The 23,272-nt window shown below is 46.6% G+C and overlaps 2 protein-coding genes and 1 pseudogene across 3 annotated transcripts; all 3 read right to left on the bottom strand.

Moving 5' to 3' along the window:
• Nucleotides 1–8,132: 8,132 nt before the first annotated feature.
• LOC117852458 (SPX domain-containing membrane protein OsI_21475) lies at nt 8,133–14,496 on the bottom strand. 2 transcript variants are annotated; one of them, XM_034734566.2, is made up of 11 exons: nt 14,263–14,496; nt 12,872–12,944; nt 12,362–12,482; nt 11,630–11,941; nt 11,271–11,375; nt 10,699–11,156; nt 9,973–10,274; nt 9,488–9,672; nt 9,006–9,196; nt 8,665–8,798; nt 8,133–8,571 (listed from the first exon to the last, which is right to left on the bottom strand). In XM_034734566.2, the coding sequence occupies exons 2-11, from the start codon at nt 12,922–12,924 to the stop codon at nt 8,333–8,335; spliced, it is 2,100 nt and encodes a 699-aa protein (XP_034590457.1). In that variant the 5' UTR covers nt 12,925–12,944; nt 14,263–14,496; the 3' UTR covers nt 8,133–8,332. The 2 variants fall into 2 exon arrangements, with proteins under 2 accessions (XP_034590457.1, XP_034590458.1); XM_034734567.2 differs by lacking the exons at nt 12,872–12,944; nt 14,263–14,496 and adding an exon at nt 12,243–12,292 and having other exon boundaries at nt 12,362–12,445.
• A 3,257-nt stretch (nt 14,497–17,753) lies between these two features.
• Nucleotides 17,754–18,752, bottom strand: LOC117852422 (uncharacterized; annotated as a pseudogene).
• A 300-nt stretch (nt 18,753–19,052) lies between these two features.
• On the bottom strand, nt 19,053–23,232 carry LOC117852534 (large ribosomal subunit protein mL101 (rPPR4)). The gene is made up of 2 exons (XM_034734657.2): nt 22,877–23,232; nt 19,053–20,799 (listed from the first exon to the last, which is right to left on the bottom strand). Exons 1-2 carry the CDS (start codon nt 23,090–23,092, stop codon nt 19,420–19,422), a joined length of 1,596 nt encoding a protein of 531 aa, XP_034590548.1. The 5' UTR covers nt 23,093–23,232; the 3' UTR covers nt 19,053–19,419.
• Nucleotides 23,233–23,272: the final 40 nt, after the last annotated feature.

Genomic DNA, 23,272 nt, shown 5'->3' with positions numbered 1-23,272 from the left:
AACCCTCCGGCGCTGGAACCAGTCACCGCGTGCGCCCGTGCCCCGCGCGACGCGGGCAGGGCCGCGCGCTCGCGGTGCGCCACGGCGCGACCACGGCCGCCACGGGTGGCGCAGCATCCACATGACCACATTCCACGCTGCCGTGAACTCCGAGTAGGGGCCTAGCGCGCATGAGCCGCCGCTGCAACGGCCCGCGTCCGCAATGAATGCAGAAGAAAAATAAAGCATCCTGATATGGCATTGGTAATCCAGACGGTGCAGAGAGTCTGAAATTCTGGACACTTCTTTCAATCCGGCCTTGACAAAACGCACAAGAGAAGGAAACATTTGATGCAGGTATATCCGGCGCTCGGGAATTTCCCCGGAGAGCGGCGGTGGCGGTGAGGCCGGCGAAGCAACGCCGACGGCAGCATGGCGGAGGCGGAGGCGCGCTCGGTTTCGCATCACAATTTCACAAGCGCGCGTTAGCCCCCTTGCTCAATCTAGACCGTGAAATATGAATTGGACGGCTCCCAGGTACCCAGGGGGTGGACGGTACCGTCCACCCCCTGGCCGCGGTCCACGGCGGTGAACGCCACGCGCCGGCGAGCCGGGAGCTGCTGGCGCGGAGATAGGAAGCGCCGCGCACCCTGCATTCGACGGACAGAACGCTGGAACACCATCTCAACACCGTTGCGCCATCGCCGCCGCTCTCGGCTGTGCGCCAGGCGCGCCTGCGTGTGGGGTGATCCCTGATCCGCGAGCGCGGCAGCGCTCCCTCGCACGGCGTGTTCTTCGAGTGGCGGCGCACCCCGCACGCGTGAGCGCGGCGTCCGCTTCAGGGTGGAGCGTGGCGGATGAAGCCGAGGGTTGTGACGACGCTCGACGACGACGATCGGGAGGGCGGTGGGCCGCTGGCTGTCTGCCGGTGTACCTGTGACTTGCGGGAAGGGAGGCGACAACGGCCTCTCGGGTGCCTCCTCTCGGTGAGGTTGTAGGAACTAGGAAGCTACGCAGAGAGACGACGGAGACAAGTGGGAACTGGGAACTAGGATTCTAGGAGCTCGATCGGACCAGTGAAGTGAGCTGACTGCCATTTCCATACCCACGAGTTTTCTGTTGGACGATGCAAATGTTCCTGATGCCTTTTAGTCAAAAAGTTAAGGTGTTCTTTTTATAAATTTCCGGCAAGATTATTCACGATCAGACGATTTGCAACTAGGCAATAGGGATTGGGCAGGATGTTGTATTTGTGCGTCAATGTCTGTTGGTGCTCTAAAATCTTCAGAAGTCAGAGAAGAAGGTATTCTAGCCATGCTTCAGTATAGGATGCATAAAAGTGTGGTTTACTAAGCTGCTTGTTTGCTTCAGAATTCCCGTAAGTATACGACTTCTTCAGTATAGGATGAGAAATCTTCATATATCAGGAGTGATAAATTCTTCTCCGAAAAGAAATTATCTGTTTTTTTTTTCGAATGGTCAGCTTAGATTCAGATTCTGTAGCAAAACTGAAAGTAGACTTGCCAATGGACAACATCAGATTGTTCTTAAGATTTCCTTCTTTTTACTGTTGCAGCGGCAAGTCGTCCATTAGCTTTTGGAATAGCGGCACGAACACAAATGCCCTGATGTAGGGTTATATGATTCCATAATCTACTTTTCTCCTTCACAATTTTATTGAAAAATGGAAGGTCCTAAAAACATATGACCCTGCCGGATAAATCAGCATTGTGAAATTAGTAAGCTGTTTTCAGGACCAGTAGTGCTGCAACGGTGTATGATAGTGCCATTTTCTTCATGAGTTGCACAAATCCAGCATCATGGTTTTTCGTGTTGTTTGAAACTGATTGCATGTCATGAGAATAAGTCTATTCAGTCCGCAAACGCATTCTTGTCCCACCTACGTCAGCCGGTTTATTTTTCTTCTTATTAACATAGATTTTAAGATTGCAGCAGACAAATACCCGAGGAAAAGTACCACAACAAATTAATGTGTTGTTTTAAGTTTTTTCAACAGTGGACATTGTTGAAACTAATTAACTTTTGTATGGATTGTCCTTCAATACCAATTGTATGCAACAACTGTCTACTTTTAGGCCAAACCACCTCTGCTTTAAGAGGCAATGCTCCGTTTATTTAATATGTGTTCAATGTTAGAGCGCACAGAACTATGGTGGCTGATAGTCTGAAATTTCATGTTCCCAAAGAAAATATTCGGACATTTCTGATGCATATCTGACCATGTATAAAGGCAGCCTCTTTACTGCTTTGCATGCAAAGCTTCGATCTGAAGCAATTCCGCGCCATTTTTTTTCCTCCAAAATCACAGCGGCAGAATAAGCAACTTGAAATTTTAAACCAGGGTGCCGGTACCTCTTAATCTCCCATCATTACCCATCGCCACACCAATGCATCTCTTCCATTCTTTGATCTCTCTCCACGCAAATTTAGGGTCAACACACGAAAACACTCAAACGTGCAGCCCGCAAAGACGTTCCTTGCTGCGTCGATGCGGAGGCCGGTCAGACCGGTATAGCAGGCCGGTCAAATCGGTCTCGTTAGGGAGCATCCACCGAACACCCTCCCGAGAGGGTCCCGTCAAGGCAGGTGCACCTTGGGTTGCCCAAGGCTTGGCAAGCCAGTTAGGGCACCTCCTCATACTATGGAGACAGGAGAAGAACATCACATGAGGTTAGAAAAATTGGGTAAAGAGGAAGGAAGGTAAAAGGATAAAAGATAAATTTGATAGATTCGATTGGAATGCGCTCAATCGGCCGTAGCCCTTTATATTTATAAGGTAGGGAGGTCTTACCCTGTTAGGAGTCAAAACCCTTACAAATTTCATGCAAAAATACAATTCCTACTCAAACTCTACAGACCTAAACCAGTCTGACCGGTTTGCAAACTGGTCTGACCTGTTTCCTTGGGGGTAGATTTTCCCGAGGTCATGATTCTCTCATCCAAACTCCAAACTATACATTCTATATATGAATTTTGATCTACTCGACGAGAGCTACACAATGGTGAAGTCCAATTTATATTTTAAGCATTTTGACTAAACCAGTCTAACCGGTTGGGAGACCTGCTCGTCCAGCTCTGCTAATTTTGATCTCGAACAATCTCCTCGCAATGGTGGAGCCAAACCACGGTCTTGATCTTGACCTCAACGAGCCTAACGATGATTGGGTTGATCTCGTCGTGGACGATCCAATTGATCGTAATGCTCCAGTGGACTGGGAAGCTATTCCAGAAGATATTTTTGATTTGGATGAACCATTGTTTCAGGAAGATCAGTGCAGCCTGAACAACTTCATCGCCATGCTTCTCCTTTGCCTTGCGTTGGATCGCACCTCTTCCATAAACACCTGGAATTAGAATCGGCAACCAGGACTGCACTAGCTCAGCAGCATCACGATCAAATTTGAAGACCCACTCAGGGCACGAGAAGCCAGGTAGCGGAGGGACTCCACAACGTCATGCCGCCTGTTCGCTTGAGCTTATTCAGCTGGCTTATCAGCCACCAAACAGTATTTTCTTCTCACAACAAATCAGCCGTTTCAGCTTTTCAGCCGGCTTATAAGCTGAAGCGAACAGATACATGATCCTTGCCGACATTGCCGTGCAAGATGATGGCGTTGCTCTCCAAGCTGTCGGCATCGTCGCCGTACTCGTCGCCGCCGGTGGCATGCTCCTCGCCGTCGACGGAGTCCGGCGCATAATCGACGCCGCGCAAAGGCTTTTCTTCTTCTTCTGCGCCGACGTCGCGCACCAAACCACCACCATCTTTCGCTTGCACTATATACTCCTTCCCGTTTGCACGCCGATTAAATTCTCAGCGCACCCGAGGAGTACATGCAGAATCCTTAACTGCACTGTCTCTTCTACCGAAGGGATACGGTGGGAAGACAGAACCGCGACACCCTTTTCTGACGTTTTGTAAAAACGTAATACGACACCTAAAAACGACCGGATGTAGTAGTTCACAATCTAACAGGCACAGGCAAGGAATTTACTGAATTCTACTAAACTTTTGGATCCCGTAATTCCCATTTCACTGAATTTCATTAGCACGTTCGGAAAGAAGTGAGAACACTGCTCCGACTTATGAACAACACATTCAGCATTAAACACAACGTGCTATTGATCTAATCGAAGTTTTGCTCCCTGCTCTCCTGCCTCACTGCACCTTACCAGACCGTTTGCACCGCTTTAGGTCGGTGTTCCTTCAGTTGATAGTCAGGTTACGGCATTCCATTTTCTTATATGTTGCTTGCAAACTGATCAATGAAGATTTTGCTGGGAACTCAAAGAAGACTTCACCGGTGGACAAAGCTGATTGTGTGCGCTGTGCTTACCAATTGAGCATCACAATACTGGCGTCAGATGTGTTCTTCTCTTCTGCATTTTGTCAAGGTCGGAATGGAAGTCTGAAGCCTGAACTACGAATGGCAAATCCGGCTGCTTTAGTTTCTTCTGCATTCCTCGCGGACGCGGGCCGTTGCAGCGGCGACGCCTAGGCGCTGCGGCCTACTCGGAGCACGGCGGGGCGGATGGTGCGTCACCCATGGGCGCGCCATGCGCATCGCGAGTGCGCGGCCCTGCCAGCGGTCCAGCGCCGCGCGAGCTCGAGGCAAGGGCGCACGTTGTGACTGTTTCCCCTTCCGGCGCCGGAGGGCTTCCGAGTCTGCCGTCGTCGAGGACAGGCCGCGCTCCTGCTCCCCTCGCCGCCGCCCGGTTCCCCGGCGGGCGGCGTTGCTCGGCCTAAATTTTACATATTAGCCCCTCATTTGGATCGCGATTAATAATCGCGATCCAAACAAAGGGTCTTTATGTAAAATTCAGGATTCATAATTTTCATATAAACCCCTACTTTGGATCGCGGTTAGATTGGGGATCTTTATGTAAAACAGCGATCCCATACTTTGCAAATAAGCCTTCTTCCTCCTCCATTTGTTTCGTCGGAAAGATCCTCCCCCGCCATTTCGCTTCTCGAAGATCCGCCGACTCCGCCGCTGCCGCCGCCAGTTGCTTCGGTCCGAGGTTCTCCGGACAGCGGAAGCACGCGACTCGCGCTTCGATCCGCCGTCCTCGTCCTCCTTTGGCGAACAGGGCCTTGCGTGTGACGAGATGGCACCTCCGGTTGCGTCGCGCGGGTGGAAATAACTGGATGTGAGGGAGAAGCAATGAGCTTGCCATGGCAAGTCGTCCTTGCATCCTATGCTGACGAAGTGACGACATGCCCATCCGGCGAGGAGATCGTCATGTTGCAGTCCATTGCATTCAGAAAGATGCAGACAGATTATGCAGACTCTACCAGCGCGGTCGTTCGTCAAGCACATTATCATTCGTGCAGGTACCAGTTCTTTTGCTATCACCATTGATCTCGGGCTCACATAGACAAACTCCTTCATTTCCTGGAGAAATGACGAAGTACGCAACCAAAACTGCACCTGTGTCGACTAACTTTGGAAACAATGCTTTGTTTCACAGATGCTGTCAAACATATATGTTCACACACCACTTTGTAGTCACCTTTGCTCTGGATGATAGCCTGAAATCTGCAGGTTCTGAAAGGAGATATTCGACGGAAACTAGAGCTCTTCAGAAATTTCTAGCGATTCACGGCATAGCCTTCGAAGTAAACTAATACCAAGCAGAGTTTTGATTGCATTGACAATCTCTGGGTTGTAAGAAGTAAGATTATGCACTAGTATTAGTGACTATAGACTGCCCAATTAGACTAGAGTACTCTCTTAGTATACGCCTTTTAGGATAAACTAATTACTTAAACTTCATATATTTAAAAGCAAAGGGAATGCTAGGTATGAGTAAGTAATTCCGATGAGCACCAAGTCTAAATATTTCTTGAACCTGCACGGAAAGTATTAGTTTTTTCTAATGCAACTCTGTCGTTCAAAAACTATTGGCGTTAACAATATCTCATTGTACCTGATAAATCAACAGTGCTAAACACTCACGGGTGGCAACATGAGCTCTGTCTCCGTGGCAAAACTCTGAAGTCTGAACTCTAAACTTAGTGTGTGATAGAGCTCCACAGATGTATAGCATAGTACCATTTTCCTCATGCTGACATCACCTTACAAGTTGAAGGCATTGGGAAGCAGCCTAATCATGAGTTATACCATTCAGCATCACACTTTCTGTTATACTGTTTCAACTAAAATTTTGGTCCTATGTTATCTGAATTTCTTCAGCCTCTTGTTGCTTTTCTATGCGAAAATGTCATGCACTTCTTGTCCTTCATCATGCTAGTGAACCACATATATCATGTACCTCATGTGTTTATGCTATTCTCATGATGATACCTTCTGCTCTGTTTATTTAACTGAATTTTTCCTCTGCCTAGATTCAAATGCATGTGCCTTCTGTCTTTTGTATTGGTTGCTTCCAACAGCTCTGCCCCCAATCAATCATGTCGAGCTTCTATGTTGCTTACTTCCGCGACGAAGTTACGCTATGCACTTACGTGAGATTTTGGAGGCAACTGAAAATAGGATCTTAAAGTTTTTTCAGCAACTAAGGTGGATGCTGGTCTTATGTTAGAATAGTTTAGCCTCTGCAATGCAGAGTAGATTCTCCTTGATTTCGACTCTCTGCTTTTGGTGGAACAGCACCGATCCATGAGAGGTGAAAGAACAGCTCTATTTTTCAGCTTCTGCTACTTCACATTTGTAAAAACATATCTGAATATCATGAGTATACAATGACGAAACACTGAACATTTAACGAAATGATTTTTGCTAACGATATGAAAGTCAAAGGTGCTAAAAAGGATTTTTCTAACAGAATTCATTTTTTTTCTGGTTGAATGCAGGGTAGCAGAGAAAAGCTTATCTGATTTTGATTCTTTGCTTCATAAAGGGATGGTGGTTAAAAAAAGAATCATAAGTCACACCATTCAACGTGACACTTTCTGTACTGCTGCTGGTTCAACTGAAAGTTTAGTCTTCGGTTAACTGAATCTCTTCATCCTTCATCTTGAATTTTCTTTTGTAAAAATGTCACGCACTTCTCACTCGGTTCACATCATTCAAGTATTATGCCACACACGAAGATACTTACTGCGCTGTTTATTTAACTGAACTTTTGGTCTTTAGCTGGTTATACCAATCACCATTATATTTATGTACTGCTTGTTCAACTGAAATTTAGCCATGGGCTAACTGAGACTCTTCACCCTCTTCTTGGTTTACTTTTGTGAAAGTGCATGCTCTTCTCATCCAGATGGCATGCTAGTGAACCACATCATTCATGTACTTTATCACTCACGACCACACCTTCTACACTGTCTATTTAACTGAAGTTTTGGTCTTTGCCTGGATTTAAATCCCTCCTTGTGTGCTTTCTTCCAAACAAGAGCATATGCAGGCACAACTCTGCCCCCAAACGTTCATTTCGAGCTACTATTTCACCAACCCCTAGAACAAAATTACTCTACGAATATGACTTGAGATATTAGAGGAAACTGATAATAGGTGCTGCTAATGCTCCTCGTCTCCCTGCGGAACAAATGGCATCATAGCCCAGTTGTAACTGATCGACTCCTCTTTGCAAGCATATAAGCATTGAATTGTTGAAATTTAACTTTTTGCCCCTATTATTATAATAACCATCGACTTCTCTTTGCAATTCTCATCTCCTTTCTTTTAAAACCATCGACTTTTCTAAGCAACTGTTGAACCATCGACTTTTCTAAGCAATTGTTGAAAGTCAATACTTATTGATCTCCATCGACTTCTCTTTGCAAGTTGTTGAAATTCAATACTTACTACTTACTGATCAGCGATGCCTACGACATCCAGTGCTACTTGTCCTAGACCTCAGTACACTTAACTCGACATCCAATGCCTGGATTACTAATCGGCAGGATTATTCTAGCTAACTACTTAACTCGCATCGTAAACCTTTCAAAACTTTTTCTTTAAAGCGGCAGTTAAAGTGAAGTCATACATGGGCACTGAGTTGTGGAATCTAATCATTGTGATGTTTTAGCACACATGGCTTGTAATGAGATGTCTGATTCGAGTTGCACACGGACGCGTCAGCGACCAGCAAGTCTCGACAAGACATCCCTGTAGCAAGTCACAACGGCGACGGTTGTCACCATCGACGAACCAGCGAGAACAAAAGAGTACAGAGAGGATCTGATCGATCAAAATTTTGCAGGGCAAAGCTCAGTTCCGTTGCTGCGATCAATTCACAGCAATCAAATCGACGAACATACAAAACGACAGCCCCTTCGGGCAACTGCAATGGCGGCCTACCCGCCGCCTTGATTTACGCTACCATGGAACGAACGGTGACACGACAGAACACACCGTGGAAGCTTCCATTAGAAGAGCGAGTTGTAGGTCAGGAAGGTGCAGGCGATGGACGTGGCGCAGATCACCAGGGACGGCAGCAGGGTGATGTTTAGGAGCTTCCCCACGCCCAGGTACCCTGCCGCAGTGATGGTGCAGTCGGCGACCACCCTTGCCAGGGTCCCAGCCTCCGTCGAGAGCAAACCACCGTTGTACGTGCCACGGGAGAGGCGGGACGACATCACGCTTGATAGGAGGGAGAGGTTCACACCTGCATTTGCCAATAAAATCGGAGGTTATGCTCAATGCCGAGGAGAAACATAATATCAAGAGGCACGCGTATTAGGAGGCTGGATCTTCTGACCTTCAAGAACTTCAGCAGAAACAAACGTGATGAGTGCTGAGGCAACGTACTGGACAATAGAGTATGTGCTCGTAACTTTGAAGCTGAAAATAATGCCTACTAGCAATGTAATTTGAGATACCATCAGGAGTTGCCTGTCAAAAACATCAACGAATTTGGTAAGGCAGTTGTATGTTTTCATTGAAAACACAAAAAATGCTTTGCAGTAGATTTATCTACATAGGGCATAAAACACTATCCCTCGGTCATGGACTTGTGATAGTACCCAATAAAAACAGAAGGAAAAAAAAAAGGAAAGGGCATAAGTAGTGGCAGCGCTTCAGCATGAAAAATTCACAAACCTGTCCTCAAACATATTGCTGATGTATGTTCCAACAACAGCATTGACAGGAAGGACTGTTAACCCAAGGATTGCTAGAAATATTGCCACTTCACTTGTGTTCCAACTGAAATAGTGATTGGTAATAACACTGGACTCTGAAAGTAAAATCTCCATTGCATATTTGAGCATGAAGTAGATCAACAATTGAACCTGCATGAGCAAAGTACAGTTGAGTCAAGATGTCCAGAAGTAGAAGAAAAATAATAACCGCATTCTTAGCCTAAAGCACAGATTGGTTAAAATTTGAAAACCCTCATTTGGGTGAGGAAAGCAGAATAATCAGAGGTTGTCTACTACAGTGCAGGAACTAGTAAAATCAGAACATATTTAATCTATTTCCAGTTCATCAATACAATCTTGGGTTCAAATAAATTCTCAGAAAAACGGTACAGAAACAAATCAAGACAAAAGTGGTAGATCAGCATAATGGCATCCTCATACCTTTACTGATGGAGTAAGCAATCTGTAAGCTGAGCCAATTGATGTTGCGGGCTTGCGAGAATCTTCTGAAGCTTCTTCACTATCATCAATTTCTTCATCTTCATCTCCATTTTGTTTATTTTCAGCGTCTGTGAGCAGCGGTTGTGCAAGTCCATTTTCCAGTTGCCCAATATCCACCCTTTGTCCTGCCATCATGACAAGAATTCAATCAAATAAAATCAAGAGCAGGAAGTCAGATAACTTTCTGAATTAATCACAAAACTCAAGCTACAGCCAAGGATGCAAGTTACACTTCTTTTGGGTCATTGGGTCGACCAAAAACTTGCTAAAATGAACTAAAATGGAATGCCACATAATTTAGGGAGAGAAATGAACTAAACAAGCTGACCCGAAAAACACCATTGAGTACCCACTTGCATCGTTAGTTACAGTGCACAAGCCAAAGTAACTGAAGCCATCGGAGCAATAGATTTTTTTGAACTTACCAGAAGCAGGATTTTGTGTGGCATCATTCACCTCAGTAGCACGGTTTGGTTCCTTGAATGAGATCGATAGCCAGACTAAGTACAACAGCCATGCAACTGCCATCACCCAACCAGGTAGGGTTGATTGATTGAAGGTAACCATGTAGATCTTAAATTTCCACTGAAGTAGACCAGCTAGTGCTGGCCCACAGGCCATGCCAAGTGCACTTGCACTAACAAATCCTGCCGAAGCTTGCATGCGTATCCTTGCAGGGACACAATCACTAATATACCGGCGATTGACAGCTCTTGCAGAACCCAACCTATATCAAAACAAATTCATTCATTAAAAACGTAGACACAAACTATGCAGAAATGATAATTAACTGCAATGCAGAATGTTTAGTACAAAATTCTTTGTGTAAGAGCCAAAGGCCACAGGAAATCGGATTACACCTAAAATTTCTTCATGCTGGGCAGAAAGAACTAGAGATATTAAGATATCTGCAATTGCATCCTAACATTTCTGATCAGCACAGTTCTGAAAAGGGACACTTGCTACGAAGAATTTAATTATTAATCTGAAAGGGCACTGGCTACTGAAGAGTGAAGAAATAATTTCCTGTTGTTTGATCTTCCACTAGAATATAGAACTGACAACTAAAGAAAAACCCGAATGAAAACAACACTATAGCTGAATAATCAAGTGCCCACTCGTGAAGAGTACTTCTATGCAAGGACACTTACCCACATAGTAAGCGGCCAATAATAAGGACTGTGAGGGACTTCATATCATATGCTATTGCATAACATACATTCCCCAAGAAAAGAACAATACTGCTGAAAATAAGTGGTTTGAAATATGACTTGTTGGACCATGCGCTGAAGTAAACCGAGGAAAATATTTGTGCGACAGCCATTGAACCAATAACAACACCACAAACAGTAGAAGCAGCCCCAAGGCTCACTGAGTAGTCATCTGCAGTTGGCACAATGATGTATGTGTTGACCATGTAAAGGAATGTGTTCACCAGGTTCAACATAAGGGACATGAAATGATATTTTTGATCTTCTATTTCTTCCTCCCCTGCAGTGCTAGGAGACTCCTCATCAACAATCATGGCATGTTGCCCCAAAAATCGAAGAAAATTAGTTGAGCGTGTTAACTTATCCACTGACGAATTTATCATATCAATGATTGGGTCCTGCAGGGGATCAAAAACAGGCTGGTCAGCAGCAGGTATTGAGTGCAACCACTATTCTACGGATGAGTATGAAAATGTTCTTAAGTGGCATAATGTAAGAGAAATGAAATAAACCTTAAGAGCAGAAGATGGCTGATCATAAATTGACAAATAACTTCCTTGACGCTCCTGAAGTTCAGCAAGGTTACGTGACAAGGCTCCTACAACAGCCCCTACACCCTGGTTGCATAAAACATGTAAGGTACACTGATGCATTTTCCAATCTATGGAATGTTTCAAATGATTGGGGGCAGGCCATAGCTGCAACTAGAAAATTTTATATAACAACAACAGTGCCTTTCAATCCCAAGCAAGTTGAAGTGGGCCAGAGATGAAACCAAATAAGAGCCCCATATAGAAGAATTCATGCAATGCAAAAGAACATGTACAGCCTGTTTGAGTGATAAAAAAAAATTCCAGAGTCAGTGCATTACCACATGCTTGAAGACCTGCTGTAGCTGAGAGTAGGGGTGATTTGATCTACTGGTCACATAGTAATCAGTAAATCTGTAACCGAAACGCTTATCGAACTTCTTCAAGATTTTCCGAATGCCAGTTGCATTAAGATCAACGAACTTGAGAAGTTTGATGAGATCCAAACCAACTTCCCTATAAGCTTCTCGCAACTCAGCAATGCCAGATATATCAGGCTGCTCTTGTAGTATTGCCCGTTGCTTTCCTAGCTTCTCTATCTTGCTTGCCAGCATTCCTTGTTGTTCCAACAGAAACAGGACAATCTTCTCGATCTGAATGAACAGAGATTAAGAGATTAATACACTGAACCCAGTAGGAACAATGGTATTGTACTCACATCAATATCAATATGAATCCAAAGGAAGCTGTTAGTTCACATAAAGTACATGAAGTATGTACCAAAAGCAGAAAGTCCAGAAAAGCACATAACCAAATGTTTCTGAACAAACCATCAACTCTTCTAATGATGTTTCCATAGTACTGTGTTTCTGAACTAGTCATTTACATAAATAGCATGACCTTGCTTAACATGCAAGTGCATGCAGAGGTCAGATATGGATAATGCATGCTCACCATGTTGATGCTACAGTCAGCAAGTTAAATATCCACAGAGAAGCTTAAGTCTGCAAGTTAAAGCAGATCAGGTAGAATGAACTGATGAGTGTTCGCAGATTTCTATTTCTTAGCATTACCTGATCATCAAGCATCTTCGAGAAATCTTTGAGAACCCGGCGACGATCTTTCTCACCCAGTTGGATCTGCTGGCCATATTGTTTAACTTTTTTCTTCATCAACTTGTAGTTTATATAATATCTGAAGACATCGACATAAAGAAGACAACGGTCAAGCTTGTTAACTAAGGGTGTTGGTGTGAAAACTTCTACACCAGGAAGAGTGCACTAAATGGAGATGTAAGCACAAAGGTCAAAACTACAAGGCAGCACAGCCATAAATTTAAAGGCAATTAAAGGTTCCACAATGTTGATTTCAATGTATCATTGCCAATATCTGGTTTGTTAAGTAAAGTAACAAGATAATCTAGATATATTTCCTAAGATGCAGCAAATATAAACTATTTTCCTCATCAAAGAAAAAAAGGTAAACCACTGTTTGAAGAGGAACTTGATGGCATTCAGACCACTCATAACTCTATATTAATATGGTTCACAATTGAGAGAAATATAAGAAAACATAAATTGTACCCTTTCCATTCTGGAATTTGATCGGCCATCAATTTTTTCCCAAAGTTAACCATCTTGACTTTGATAAGTTAATCTGCAACAAAAATAGCGCTGCGTCAGTAGCACAAATGGAGAAAAATAAACAATTATTGGTTCCAAGTTAAGACAGTAAGATGTGTGAGACACAAAATGAAAGAAAGACGTCAATGAGCAATAAGGTATCTCATTCTGGACGTATGTTCTCAGTTCAGTGTAACTCGGTATAAAACTCAGTAAATAATGCCACCACTTTACACATAACAAAACAACTAATCAGGATGACGCAAGGAACACCCTAACATGTGGAACTTTCAGAAGAAAGGATATTGACAGTCCCAGGACAGTTTCACAAAGTATGAGTATACTGATCATTGGTGCACGGTCTAAACCACTTCAAGTTATCAGGATAACCTGAAGCACCTTTTTATTGTAAATAGTGGCTTTACCACTCTGTTCTCACTACTGAATGGGACAAATTTGCTGTTACAGTCACAAACCTGTCTAGTCCTTTCCAACAGACCAAATCTTCGACCAATTCAGGGAACCATAAATCAAACATGGGCGATCACAAATTGAATTCATGTCCCAGTCTCACAAGGCGAAAGATGACAAGAAGTCACAAAAGTCTCAACCAATCACATAATCAATTAACATGAAATTTTATTTTGTATCAACTTGTGACGCACATGCATCTGCCAGTAGAACAGTCAGCACAAGAGACTCATGTGGACACAGTAAAAACTACTATCATATAAAATCCGTCAAAACCAATTTGGCTACAGTTTGTTGGATGAGAACTAAGTGTGGAACTTTTGGTTTAGACCGGATCTAAATTTGGACCAAGCTACAAGCCACACATAATCGTAGACCCCATCCTGCGAACGCTACCCCGAATTCAATCAAATTGGTAGTGGTAGTCAGGGATCAATCATAATAGAAAACAACAGCCTACCAAATCAAACAAACCTGACGCTGAAATTGGCAAGCAGGTTTGAGCACAGGAACACATACAGCCATACAGGCTCTATCGCTCAATCTAAAGGTGGATAGTGGCGGAATCTCCATATTGTAACCCGAAACCCTCTTATGGAAACTCTGAAACACAGGAACAAGCTTTGTTTGATGTTGTCCGGCAACCAAGCAGCCTGCGCCGTACCGATGGAACCAACCATCCGCACAACACCGGGGACCAACTGAAGTTTCACGAATCCATCCGATCGGAGCCCCCAACACTGACAGTCGTTAGCGCATTAACGCAGGCGGCTATCGTCTAACTCATGCTCAGAGGTCCACCCCCATCTGAACCACACACGGAACCCATCCAAATTGAACGCAACGAAATCACGGGTGAGCGAGCCTCGCCTTCAGCTTACCTCCTCTCTCTCCGACGTGCGCGCGTGCGCCTGCTGGACCGGCGGATCGGACCGGACGCGCGCGTCTGAGCTCGTGCGCGGGGGAGGCGGAGGCGGAGGGAAGGCGTTGGGGGAAGGGGAGGAGCGCGAGAGACACCGCAGGTGGGTATTTATAGGCGAGGAGGTGTGGCAGCCGTGAGCCGCCGCGGCGAGGAACAGAGACGGCGCGCGGCGGTGGCGGTGGCGGTGAGGCGCGTGTGCGTGTGCGGCGCGCGCTCGCGTCGGCACCGCCGGTTTTGCCGGGTTGGATTGGGTCGGGTCGGGTTGGGTCCGGGGTCCCCTCGCGTGCGCGTGCCCAATTCCGGGAACGCTTCTTCTCCGGAGTCCGGATTGCACTTTGCCGGGCGGGCCACGTCAGCGCGCCGCGTGGCTCCAGCCCGTTCCGTTCCGTGCCGTTGCACGTCTAGTGGTCCATGCATGTTCCTCTCCCTCTAGCGTGGCGCACACTTTTGCCTGCTCATAATGTAAAGCAGCTTTATGCACGCACACTACTGCTCGGGAACCTACCGGCTTCCTGAGTCAAAAGTGGATCTTTTTTTGTTTTTTGTTTGTGTTTTTGACAAATGAAGATTTACTAGTTTCACTCAAGCTCCCTCCTATGAGGACAGTAAAAAAGAGCCAAAATTTTCCTTTAGCTTTCAGGAGATGCCCTCACCGTAGCCATTTTGTCATCCTTGGATGGTTCTTAGGCTCTAGCTGGCACTGATTTTGTCTCTTCCGGAGTAGCCAGGCATTAGGTTATTCCTTTTCCTTTCTTAGATCAATTATTATTTCTTTTTTTTTTCGAAATAAAGATCAATGATTATTTCGGTTTAAAGATGCTCTGTTCAATCTCCGACTTCGATCTCGAAGAAGATTACTGCTTGCCCCACATTTGATCCTATCGTGTCTTTTTCTTAATTGATCGTCACACATCACGTTACGTGATCCTGGTACAGTGCTGACTGTATTGTAGCATGTCTCGAGATCTTGAAAGGGATCGAGGATCGGAGGATGCACCATGCACCTGTAGTATTTTATAATTTAATACAATTTAAAAACCTGCATTATCTGAGGTCCTCAATGATCACTGGTATTATTATCATGTGGTCAGGAGGATTTGGCACAAAAGTCTCTAGGGATTTGGCCTGCGGACGGGACGGGGCACGTGGCTGGTCTGGGTCTCGTCCGCTTGCCCGGCGGGCCGACGCCCGTGCAGGCCGGCCCCACCTCGAGCCCTGCCGACCACCCGAGTCACCCCCCGCCTCGATCGGCTCCCCGCTATGCGGCGGTTGGCTCGGTCGTTTCCCGTGAACCACCATTGGTGCACGCTGCCGGAGCCGGCGGTGGCCGTGGCGGCAACCTGGCCGTACGCCGACGACGGGCGGGCAGTGAGTGGACGGAGAGGAGGCGCCGGAATGAGACGAGAAGCAGCCGGCAAGGATAGCGGGCGGCGGCGATCGATTCGACACCGTTCCCTTTTTGTAAAGAAAATGATGCTCCTAATCAGTACTCGTGGAACACGAACGTAATCGTTGTCGGGCGCGATCCTTCTTAACTTAAGCGATGATGAGCGTGCATGGTTTTATTTTAGGACGACGACGATGAATCTGCCGCCGCCAACCGCGTGCGTCAACAGTCGCGGCAGGCCATAAACGTGCCACGAGCCGTTGGAGAGGAGGGTAATCTTGTTCTCCGATCCAACAGCGACGGCTGGGAGAGCACCGGGACTAGAGACAAAACCTCACTACGGAGACTGACACCGCGATTAAATTTAAATTAAGCTAATTAATCGGATCGACCTCCATGTTAACCGTATCTGGGCAGAGGAGGAGGAGAACAGGTGATCCACGGCCATGGTGCGTGCCGGGCAGCGCGGCGGGCGGGCGGGCGGGCGGGCCTGCACACGTCGCCGTCCCGTCCCGTCCCGTCCCGTGTAATCTACGACAGGGGATGGGGATCGAGCTGATGGCTGCGGCCTCCGCGACGGAGAAAATAATTGCTGGCTGGTGTGTTTGGATCCGAGAAGATGAGATGAGGAGAAAAAGGAGGCCTGAGTTGAATGGAGCTTTCAGGTTCGGCCCCGCTGCCGGCTCCCTCCGCGGCTAGCTGCTGACGAAAACGAAAGGAACCCATACTATGGCCGACGTGCGCCGCGCAGCGCCGCAGCCTGATCCTCCCGCCGGCCGCCGCAGCCGGCCCCGCCAATGGATCGTTCGTCGTCTGCTCGATCCACGAGAAGGCATCGGGCGATGTCACTTCAGGGCCAAGTGGACTGATGAGTGGGCTGCACTGCCATGCCCTGGTGGATGTGTGGTGGCGGTACAATACAATGGAGTGAGCTGCACTGCATCTGCCTCGCCTTCGCCTAATCGCCTCCATGCTAATGCATTTTTCTTTTCCCTTTGCCTTGGTGGTGGACTGGTGGGGACCTCATCACCTGAACGCCAATGATTGGGGGGTGGCAGGCTCCAATGATTCGGAATCATCGACTTGGAGCGTCAGTACTGACTGTACCTACGCATGCTCCGTGCAGCTTACGAAGAAGAATGAATGCGTGGTACAGACAGACAGGGGATCGACGTGCATAAGGTGGTGTTTAGGAGCTAGGGTTAAACTTTAGTCCTATCAGATCGGATATTTGACACTAATTAGAAGTATTAGATATAAGCTAATTACAAAACTAATCGCACAACCTCTAGGCTAAATCGCGAGATGAATCTATTAAGCCTAATTAGTCCGTGATTTGACAATGTGGTGCTACAGTAATCATTTGCTAATGATGAATTAATTAGGCTTAATAGTTCATCTCACGATTTAGCTCATGTTTTGTAATTAGTTCATGTTTAGCCTCCTTAATTAGCATCTGAACATCCGATATGACAGGACTAAAGTTTGGCTCGTGTCTTCCAAACACTCCTAAATGTTCATACGCAGCGCGATCACACATGGGCACACACTCGGAGAGATACGTCTGTCGGCCGCGCACGTGCGACGCAGCCGATTCCCCTGTGTCTTTCTCTGATTTTTCTTCCATGTTGACAGAGGACTGGTCGTCTAGTCCGCCTGCTGGGTCGCACGTTCCCACGTTCCTCCGCACATTCGCCGCATGTTACCCCCGCCGGCTCTCCGACCAAACAAACCATGCGCCGCCGTCCGTGCCAACTCGAGCGCCCCCGTCCTCGCCCTGCCGTCCTATCGGCGCAGCGTCGAGCGCGATCCGATCGGTTGTGGCGAATAGATGGCTCACGGCTCATCGGCTGGCTACTGCCAATGGCTCGGTGCAGGGGGCACACCGTCAGATACAGCCAGCCAAATTGTTCTCAAAAAGGTGTTTCTGCGGGCTCGGCAGGTTACTGGATCCAGTTTAGATGGCTGCTAAAGTTTATCCAGATGTGTTTGGATTGGTAGTTAAAAAGTTATTTGTCTATTCTATTCTTCACTTACACTTTGAATATTTTTCTCGAGAAAGATGGAGGTGCAGTTTCATCTTTTTATCACTTTAGCTGGGTTTAACTGTTTGAATCTAACAAAATTAACAAGATCTTAGACCTGTTTGGATCCAACCATCAAAACTTCAGTTGGCTAAAGTTTGGAGGTTTTTTTTTAGCTAACTAAAAAAGTTAGCTAACTAAAATTTAGCTGGATGTTTGGATCTAATTCAGTTGAATTACCCTTCCTCTCACATCCTACAGCCACAAACACACGCAGATCCCACGGTCCTCACCTTCGCATCTCTCGATCTCGCTCTCGGATGCGCGATGCCGGCGGCGCGCGGACTGGCAGGCCGGAGCAGGTGTCGCCGGAGGGGAGCAGGTGTCGCTTTGACCATCTCCCGGTCCAACCGGAGGCGGCGCCACGCGCGCGGGGAGGGGCGGCGTGGAGAGGCTCTACTCGCTCTCCGGGATGGCGGTCAGGTCGGGGGAGAACCTCGTCGACGCCCTCCCGCCGCGGCACGCCACCCTCCGCTTATGTGCGGCGGCCACCCGCGGCTTCGCCGCGACGGGCGAGACCGGGTCCGCTGCCGCGTACTCCTCTTTGGGGACCGGGAACACGAGCGGTGGCCTTGACGAGCGCCGAGCTGGCCTTGACCGCGAGCGCGGCCACCTCCTCGCGGGTGAGGCGGCGGCGCTGCATCTCGGCGGGGAGCACGAAGTAGATCTGCCCTGGCTGGAGCTTCTCGCCGGGTGCCACCGCCGCGACGGCGACGGGCCCTCGAACACCATCCCGTCGGCGTCGCAGAGGAACCACAACCCCTGGCCGCCTGCCTCCTCCAGAGCCATTGCCGCCGTGGCCGGCGGCGCGTACTCCCGGAGCTCGCCGCTGGGGAGCACCACCCTCGCCGTCGCCGCGCCCTCATTCGCCGCGTCGCACGACACGCAGATTCCCGAGAGGGGAGGGGGCGCGGGGAGGCGAGCGGGACGGGGGGCCGAGAGGTGGTTGGCGCGCGGGGAACGAGGCGGGAAATTTTGATTTTTAGCCAGTTAAACTTTAGCCAGCCACGTGCGATCCAATCGAGCAGAAAGGTCGTCGTCGCCTACTGGTGCCGGAATCTATCACCTTCTTGGGCTCTTGTCGGATTCCAAATTCCAGCGTGCATGACTAGCTCAGCAACTGAGGGACACACCGACAGGCAGCCTAGCTAGTGTGGTGCCTTGCCAACACACATGCCAGATGTATTGCAATTTGCTTGCTTTGCCACCGTCCTCGATTCTGATCTGCCAACACCAGCAAAAGACACCACGCCGCAACGTCAATCAAAGAAGGCAGAGTTTACCAAGCAATCGAAAGAGCTCAAATTCTGTTATAACTTGTATAACTGGCATCAGTTCAGTGACAACAGCAAACGGCATCACAACTCGGTTCTACACGAAACAGAAAATTCTAACTAGTTCAACCCGCCCAAATTGAGCAAACAGGCAGAAGAACCAAAAGTTACAAGATTTGGAACTGAGGTCTGCGGGGCATTTTCATGTCCCAGGGCTCCCACGTTCGTAGAACCATATGATGAAAGAAAAAAAAAAAGGTGGCTAAATTGCAGTGTACATACTGGCATCACAGATTTCACACAACAAATAGCTGAGAGTATTCAAAAGCATCCTGCCGTTATTAAGACGAACAAAAAAAATCGAGGCCCATCTATTGGTCGACGCAGATGGAATCGAGCAGCTTGGCAGCTTCCTCCCCGACTTCCACGTTCTCGATCTTGAGCCGCTGCCTCATCCCAGGGAACTTCTTCCCGGCAGCCGCGTACGTCCTTACCAGCGGTTCGAAGACCAGCGTGCCCAGATCCTTCTGCACCTTCTTCAGGACCTCGACATATTGCTCGGCTCCATCTACGTCTTTGTTCTTCTCGAAGTAGCCCATCAGGGTCTCCGTCACATCGCGTGGCGGCACCCAAATCCTGCCGCTGCTGTGCCCCTTCTTGATCGCGCGGTCGGCGCACCAGTGAGCCATCTTCAGATCCCCTTCCTTGAGGTAATGCTCCATGAAAATCTCCCATGTCTTGGCGTTCAGTCTTCCGCCACGCATCTTGGCACGCTTCTTCAGAGCAACAGCCTTGTCAAGCATACCCTCTGCAATGTATGCTTTAATCATAGCATTTGCAACCCGGATGTCATATTTTGGATGCTTCAGTTCGAGCTCCTCCACTCCCTTGGTTCCCTTGACATCAGACTGATTACTAGGCACAGTAGTTGAAGAATCTGCTTCTGTAGTGGATGCCCCAGAGTCCTCCATGTTCTTCTTAGGTGGATGGATGTACTGTGCTTCCCACTCTTTGAAACAGGCTTCAGCTGCAGGCAAATCATTCAGACTGGCCAGAACCTGAATCATGTTAAGATAACTCATGTTTGCCTTTCTAGGACAATTCCGCTTCAATGACCGCCAAACACGATGAACTTCCACTAAATTTTGCGTCCTCCCATATAATGTAATAAGGAACTGGTAGGCTTCAATGTCATTGCTAGTGTTCCGCTTTTCAAGCTCCTTAAGAGAAGCTTCTGCCTTCTCAAACAGTCCAGCATTAACATATATGGAGGCCAGGTTACTGTATGTTGTCCAATCAGGAGTAACACGGCCATCCCTTTTCATCTCTTCAATCACCCTTTCGACCCCTGGTATGTCTTTGAGAGCTGCAAGCGCCCTCATCCAAACATTATAAGTGAAGATATCTGGCAATACATCATCGGCTTTCATGTCCTGAATGATACTGGGGACCTTCTCTGGTTGGTTGACTTTGGTGTACAGTGTCATTAAGCTGTTAAAGGACATGGCAGTGAAAGCAAAGTTGAGCTCCTTCATTTTTTCCATGAGGGCCTCAGCCTTCTCAGCCATCAACTCTTTGCAGTAACAATTGAGAAGAGCGCCATATGTGAGATGAGTCTTGGAGGTTTCTGGGAGGTCCAAAAAGTACTTCTCAGCAGCAGCAATGCCTCTTGATTTGGCAACAAGATCCAGGCGGATTGCTTGATCACTGATAGTAGGATTCATGCCTCTTCTAGCCATAACTTCAGAAAGCTGCATAAATAAACAAAAGGGAGAGAAAGGATCCATTTAAACTTAGTTGATCAAATTCAAAGCAGTCACAATCAAATAACAAATTCAACATTATATGATAATATAATGATTTTGATCTGGAATGTGCTCTATCCACTTTATCTGCTGCTTCGGGAAAAAAAGTACATGAAAATGAAAGAAAACAACAATATTTCAAATAGAAATGGCTGGTTAGCAGCCAGCACAATTACTCACAATGAAAGGGACCAGTGATCACTAGTAGCAATTATGAATAAGTAATAAATGGTTTTGTAAGTACTGACATTTATATAACAATATATACACTGAACACCCATTATGGCGGAAAATCTTTCTTTTTCGATCCAAAAGAATTGCACTATCACAATCAATCCAGTCCTCTAACAACATTTACATGTGGCACACTACTGAAGTTTCGGGGGTCAGTCAGACAAGAGCTTGTAGAAATACAAAATCTCAACTTTGTATGATGGGCTCAAGGATCAATTTTAGGTTATCTCACTAGCTACTGCCATATGAGCAAGCAATTAGGAAATTTCAAGCTTCTGCAAAGGGTGAAACTACTACAGTGTCAAGCAGCACTATTTACATTGGCATAACAGTAGAAATTACATGCACTATAGTTTACCACTCTCTCAACATTATATTCTTTACATCTACAGTTATGTACACTTTAGATACAACAAGGTTGAATAAGACAATGAAATGTGAAGGTGCTTCTGTAGAAAATCGTGGTTCTTAAAATAGATTAAACCATCAAAAGTAGCTTGAAATAACACAGTGAACATTTACTGCAATTGATCACACCAAAACTCGGGAAAAAAAACAGGTCAAAACATATAGCAATGCCAGCTTCCCAGCTAAAGGTTGTAAAACAATAAATAATAGAGAAGTCCACCTTAGATTTAAAAATAAAAATAAAAATAAAAGAAGTCCACCTTCGCACATGAAAAGTTCCAGAGGAGTGCTAGATTTAGAAAAGGATTGTTTACATGGCATATTGTGATGCAGAGCATATTCTTAGGGAATATTAGAGTCACAGCATACCAAGAATCAACTTGTGCAAGAACTAAGGAAAAAAGTAACCACCATAATCATGGCATAAGGAAATGAATAAACTTCTTTAATGATCAGCAAACATCACTAAAAAGTTGGCAAATTGAAATTGAGCAGAAAACATGACATGTTGTCTTATTGATAAATTTATTGACGATAGACCAAACATAGGGAAAGCAGTTCTGATTAAGATGAATAGCACAGTTCCTAAGAAGATACAAAGGAAATGGATTCTGTGCATGTCAACCTTGGTTGTTCAAGAAAAAAAATGAAATACAAAGAGAAAAGCAAAAGATTAAGCTGATTTTGTCACAAATAAAAGCAAGAAACTGGTGCCTAACTCTGTCACTTGATAAAATATATCAGATATAAATATATAATACCATCAGTTCAGCTAGCTAGCCATAACAATGAAAAGACCAACTGCCACAAGTTATGAAGGTTCAGTGAACAATAAAATGGGACTAATTGCAGGACAGAGAGGATATTAACAAATTCATGTGTTGTGCAGATCTTACAGCTTTTAGCTTTCAATAACAAGCTATACAACCCCATCTAAAGGTCAATGAAAAGAGAGTAGGAATTCCACGTAGTTGAGTACTAGTTTAACATGGCTGAGAAGCTGACGAATAACCGTGTTAGTGGTAAACAAACGATGGAGACCAGAGCATAATTTCACCGTGTTCAAGCCTATTCCCAATTCCCATCACACATTTCACAATACTCACAATCAAATGAAACATTTCTTAGCGTACTTCAACAACCCACAAAATCAAATTAAGCATTTCCATGTCTGGGGGACAAATTTTGCAAGAAAAGAAATTCATCTTGGCAATAAGTCACACCGTACTACCATGTTCATACCAGCTAACATCTCACATGATTTGTTCCCTTCCGAAATCCTACTTCCATCATCAGATCTAGCAACATGAGCAACCGCCGCATCACGAGGCTCAAAACGGGATCACGAAATGAGGATAGAGAGAAAAAGGAAGGGCCGGACCTTGAGCGCCGGGCGATAGAGCGCATTCCGCCGCATGCGGCGGACGCAAACGCCCACCTCCCACTTGAACGCCCGCTTCCGGCTGTCGAGGAAGCCGTCCACCTCCTCCCGCACCGCCTGCGGCGTCGACCCCTTCCGGAACAGCCGCCGGTACAGCGCCTCCTCCACGTACTTCTTTGTCGACCGCCGCGCCACGTCCTTCACCCGCGTCGCCATCTCCGCCTCCGCCCTCTCCTTCTCCTCCTCCTCCCCGCCGGCGTCTCGGGGTTTTGAGGGTTTTGGCGGCGGCGCGGGGAGGAGCTCGCCTGACTACCCCACTCGGCCAACTCGTGTGATCGCGTTGGGCTTTTCTGGGCCTTGATGGGCCGTGGGCTCTGAAAATAAGAAGGCGTCGGT

This window comes from Setaria viridis, chromosome 4 (genome assembly GCF_005286985.2).
Source record: "Setaria viridis chromosome 4, Setaria_viridis_v4.0, whole genome shotgun sequence".
NCBI classification, from domain to species: domain Eukaryota; kingdom Viridiplantae; phylum Streptophyta; class Magnoliopsida; order Poales; family Poaceae; genus Setaria; species Setaria viridis.
Note: the sequence above shows the minus strand (reverse complement) of the source record. Positions and strands in the feature narration are given on the sequence as shown.

Bases quoted from the DNA above. Each gene is read 5' to 3' on its own strand.
- LOC117852458 (XM_034734566.2), bottom strand. From the start codon at position 12,924: ATGGTTAACTTTGGGAAAAAATTGATGGCCGATCAAATTCCAGAATGG. The intron at 10,275-10,698 runs GTAAGTGTCCTT...GTTTTGATATAG, and splicing joins ATTGGCCGCTTACTATGTGG to GTTGGGTTCTGCAAGAGCTG. The intron at 9,197-9,487 runs GTATGAGGATGC...TTGCTCATGCAG, and splicing joins TGCTTACTCCATCAGTAAAG to GTTCAATTGTTGATCTACTT.
- LOC117852534 (XM_034734657.2), bottom strand. From the start codon at position 23,092: ATGGCGACGCGGGTGAAGGACGTGGCGCGGCGGTCGACAAAGAAGTAC. The intron at 20,800-22,876 runs GTCCGGCCCTTC...TTATTTATGCAG, and splicing joins TCTATCGCCCGGCGCTCAAG to CTTTCTGAAGTTATGGCTAG.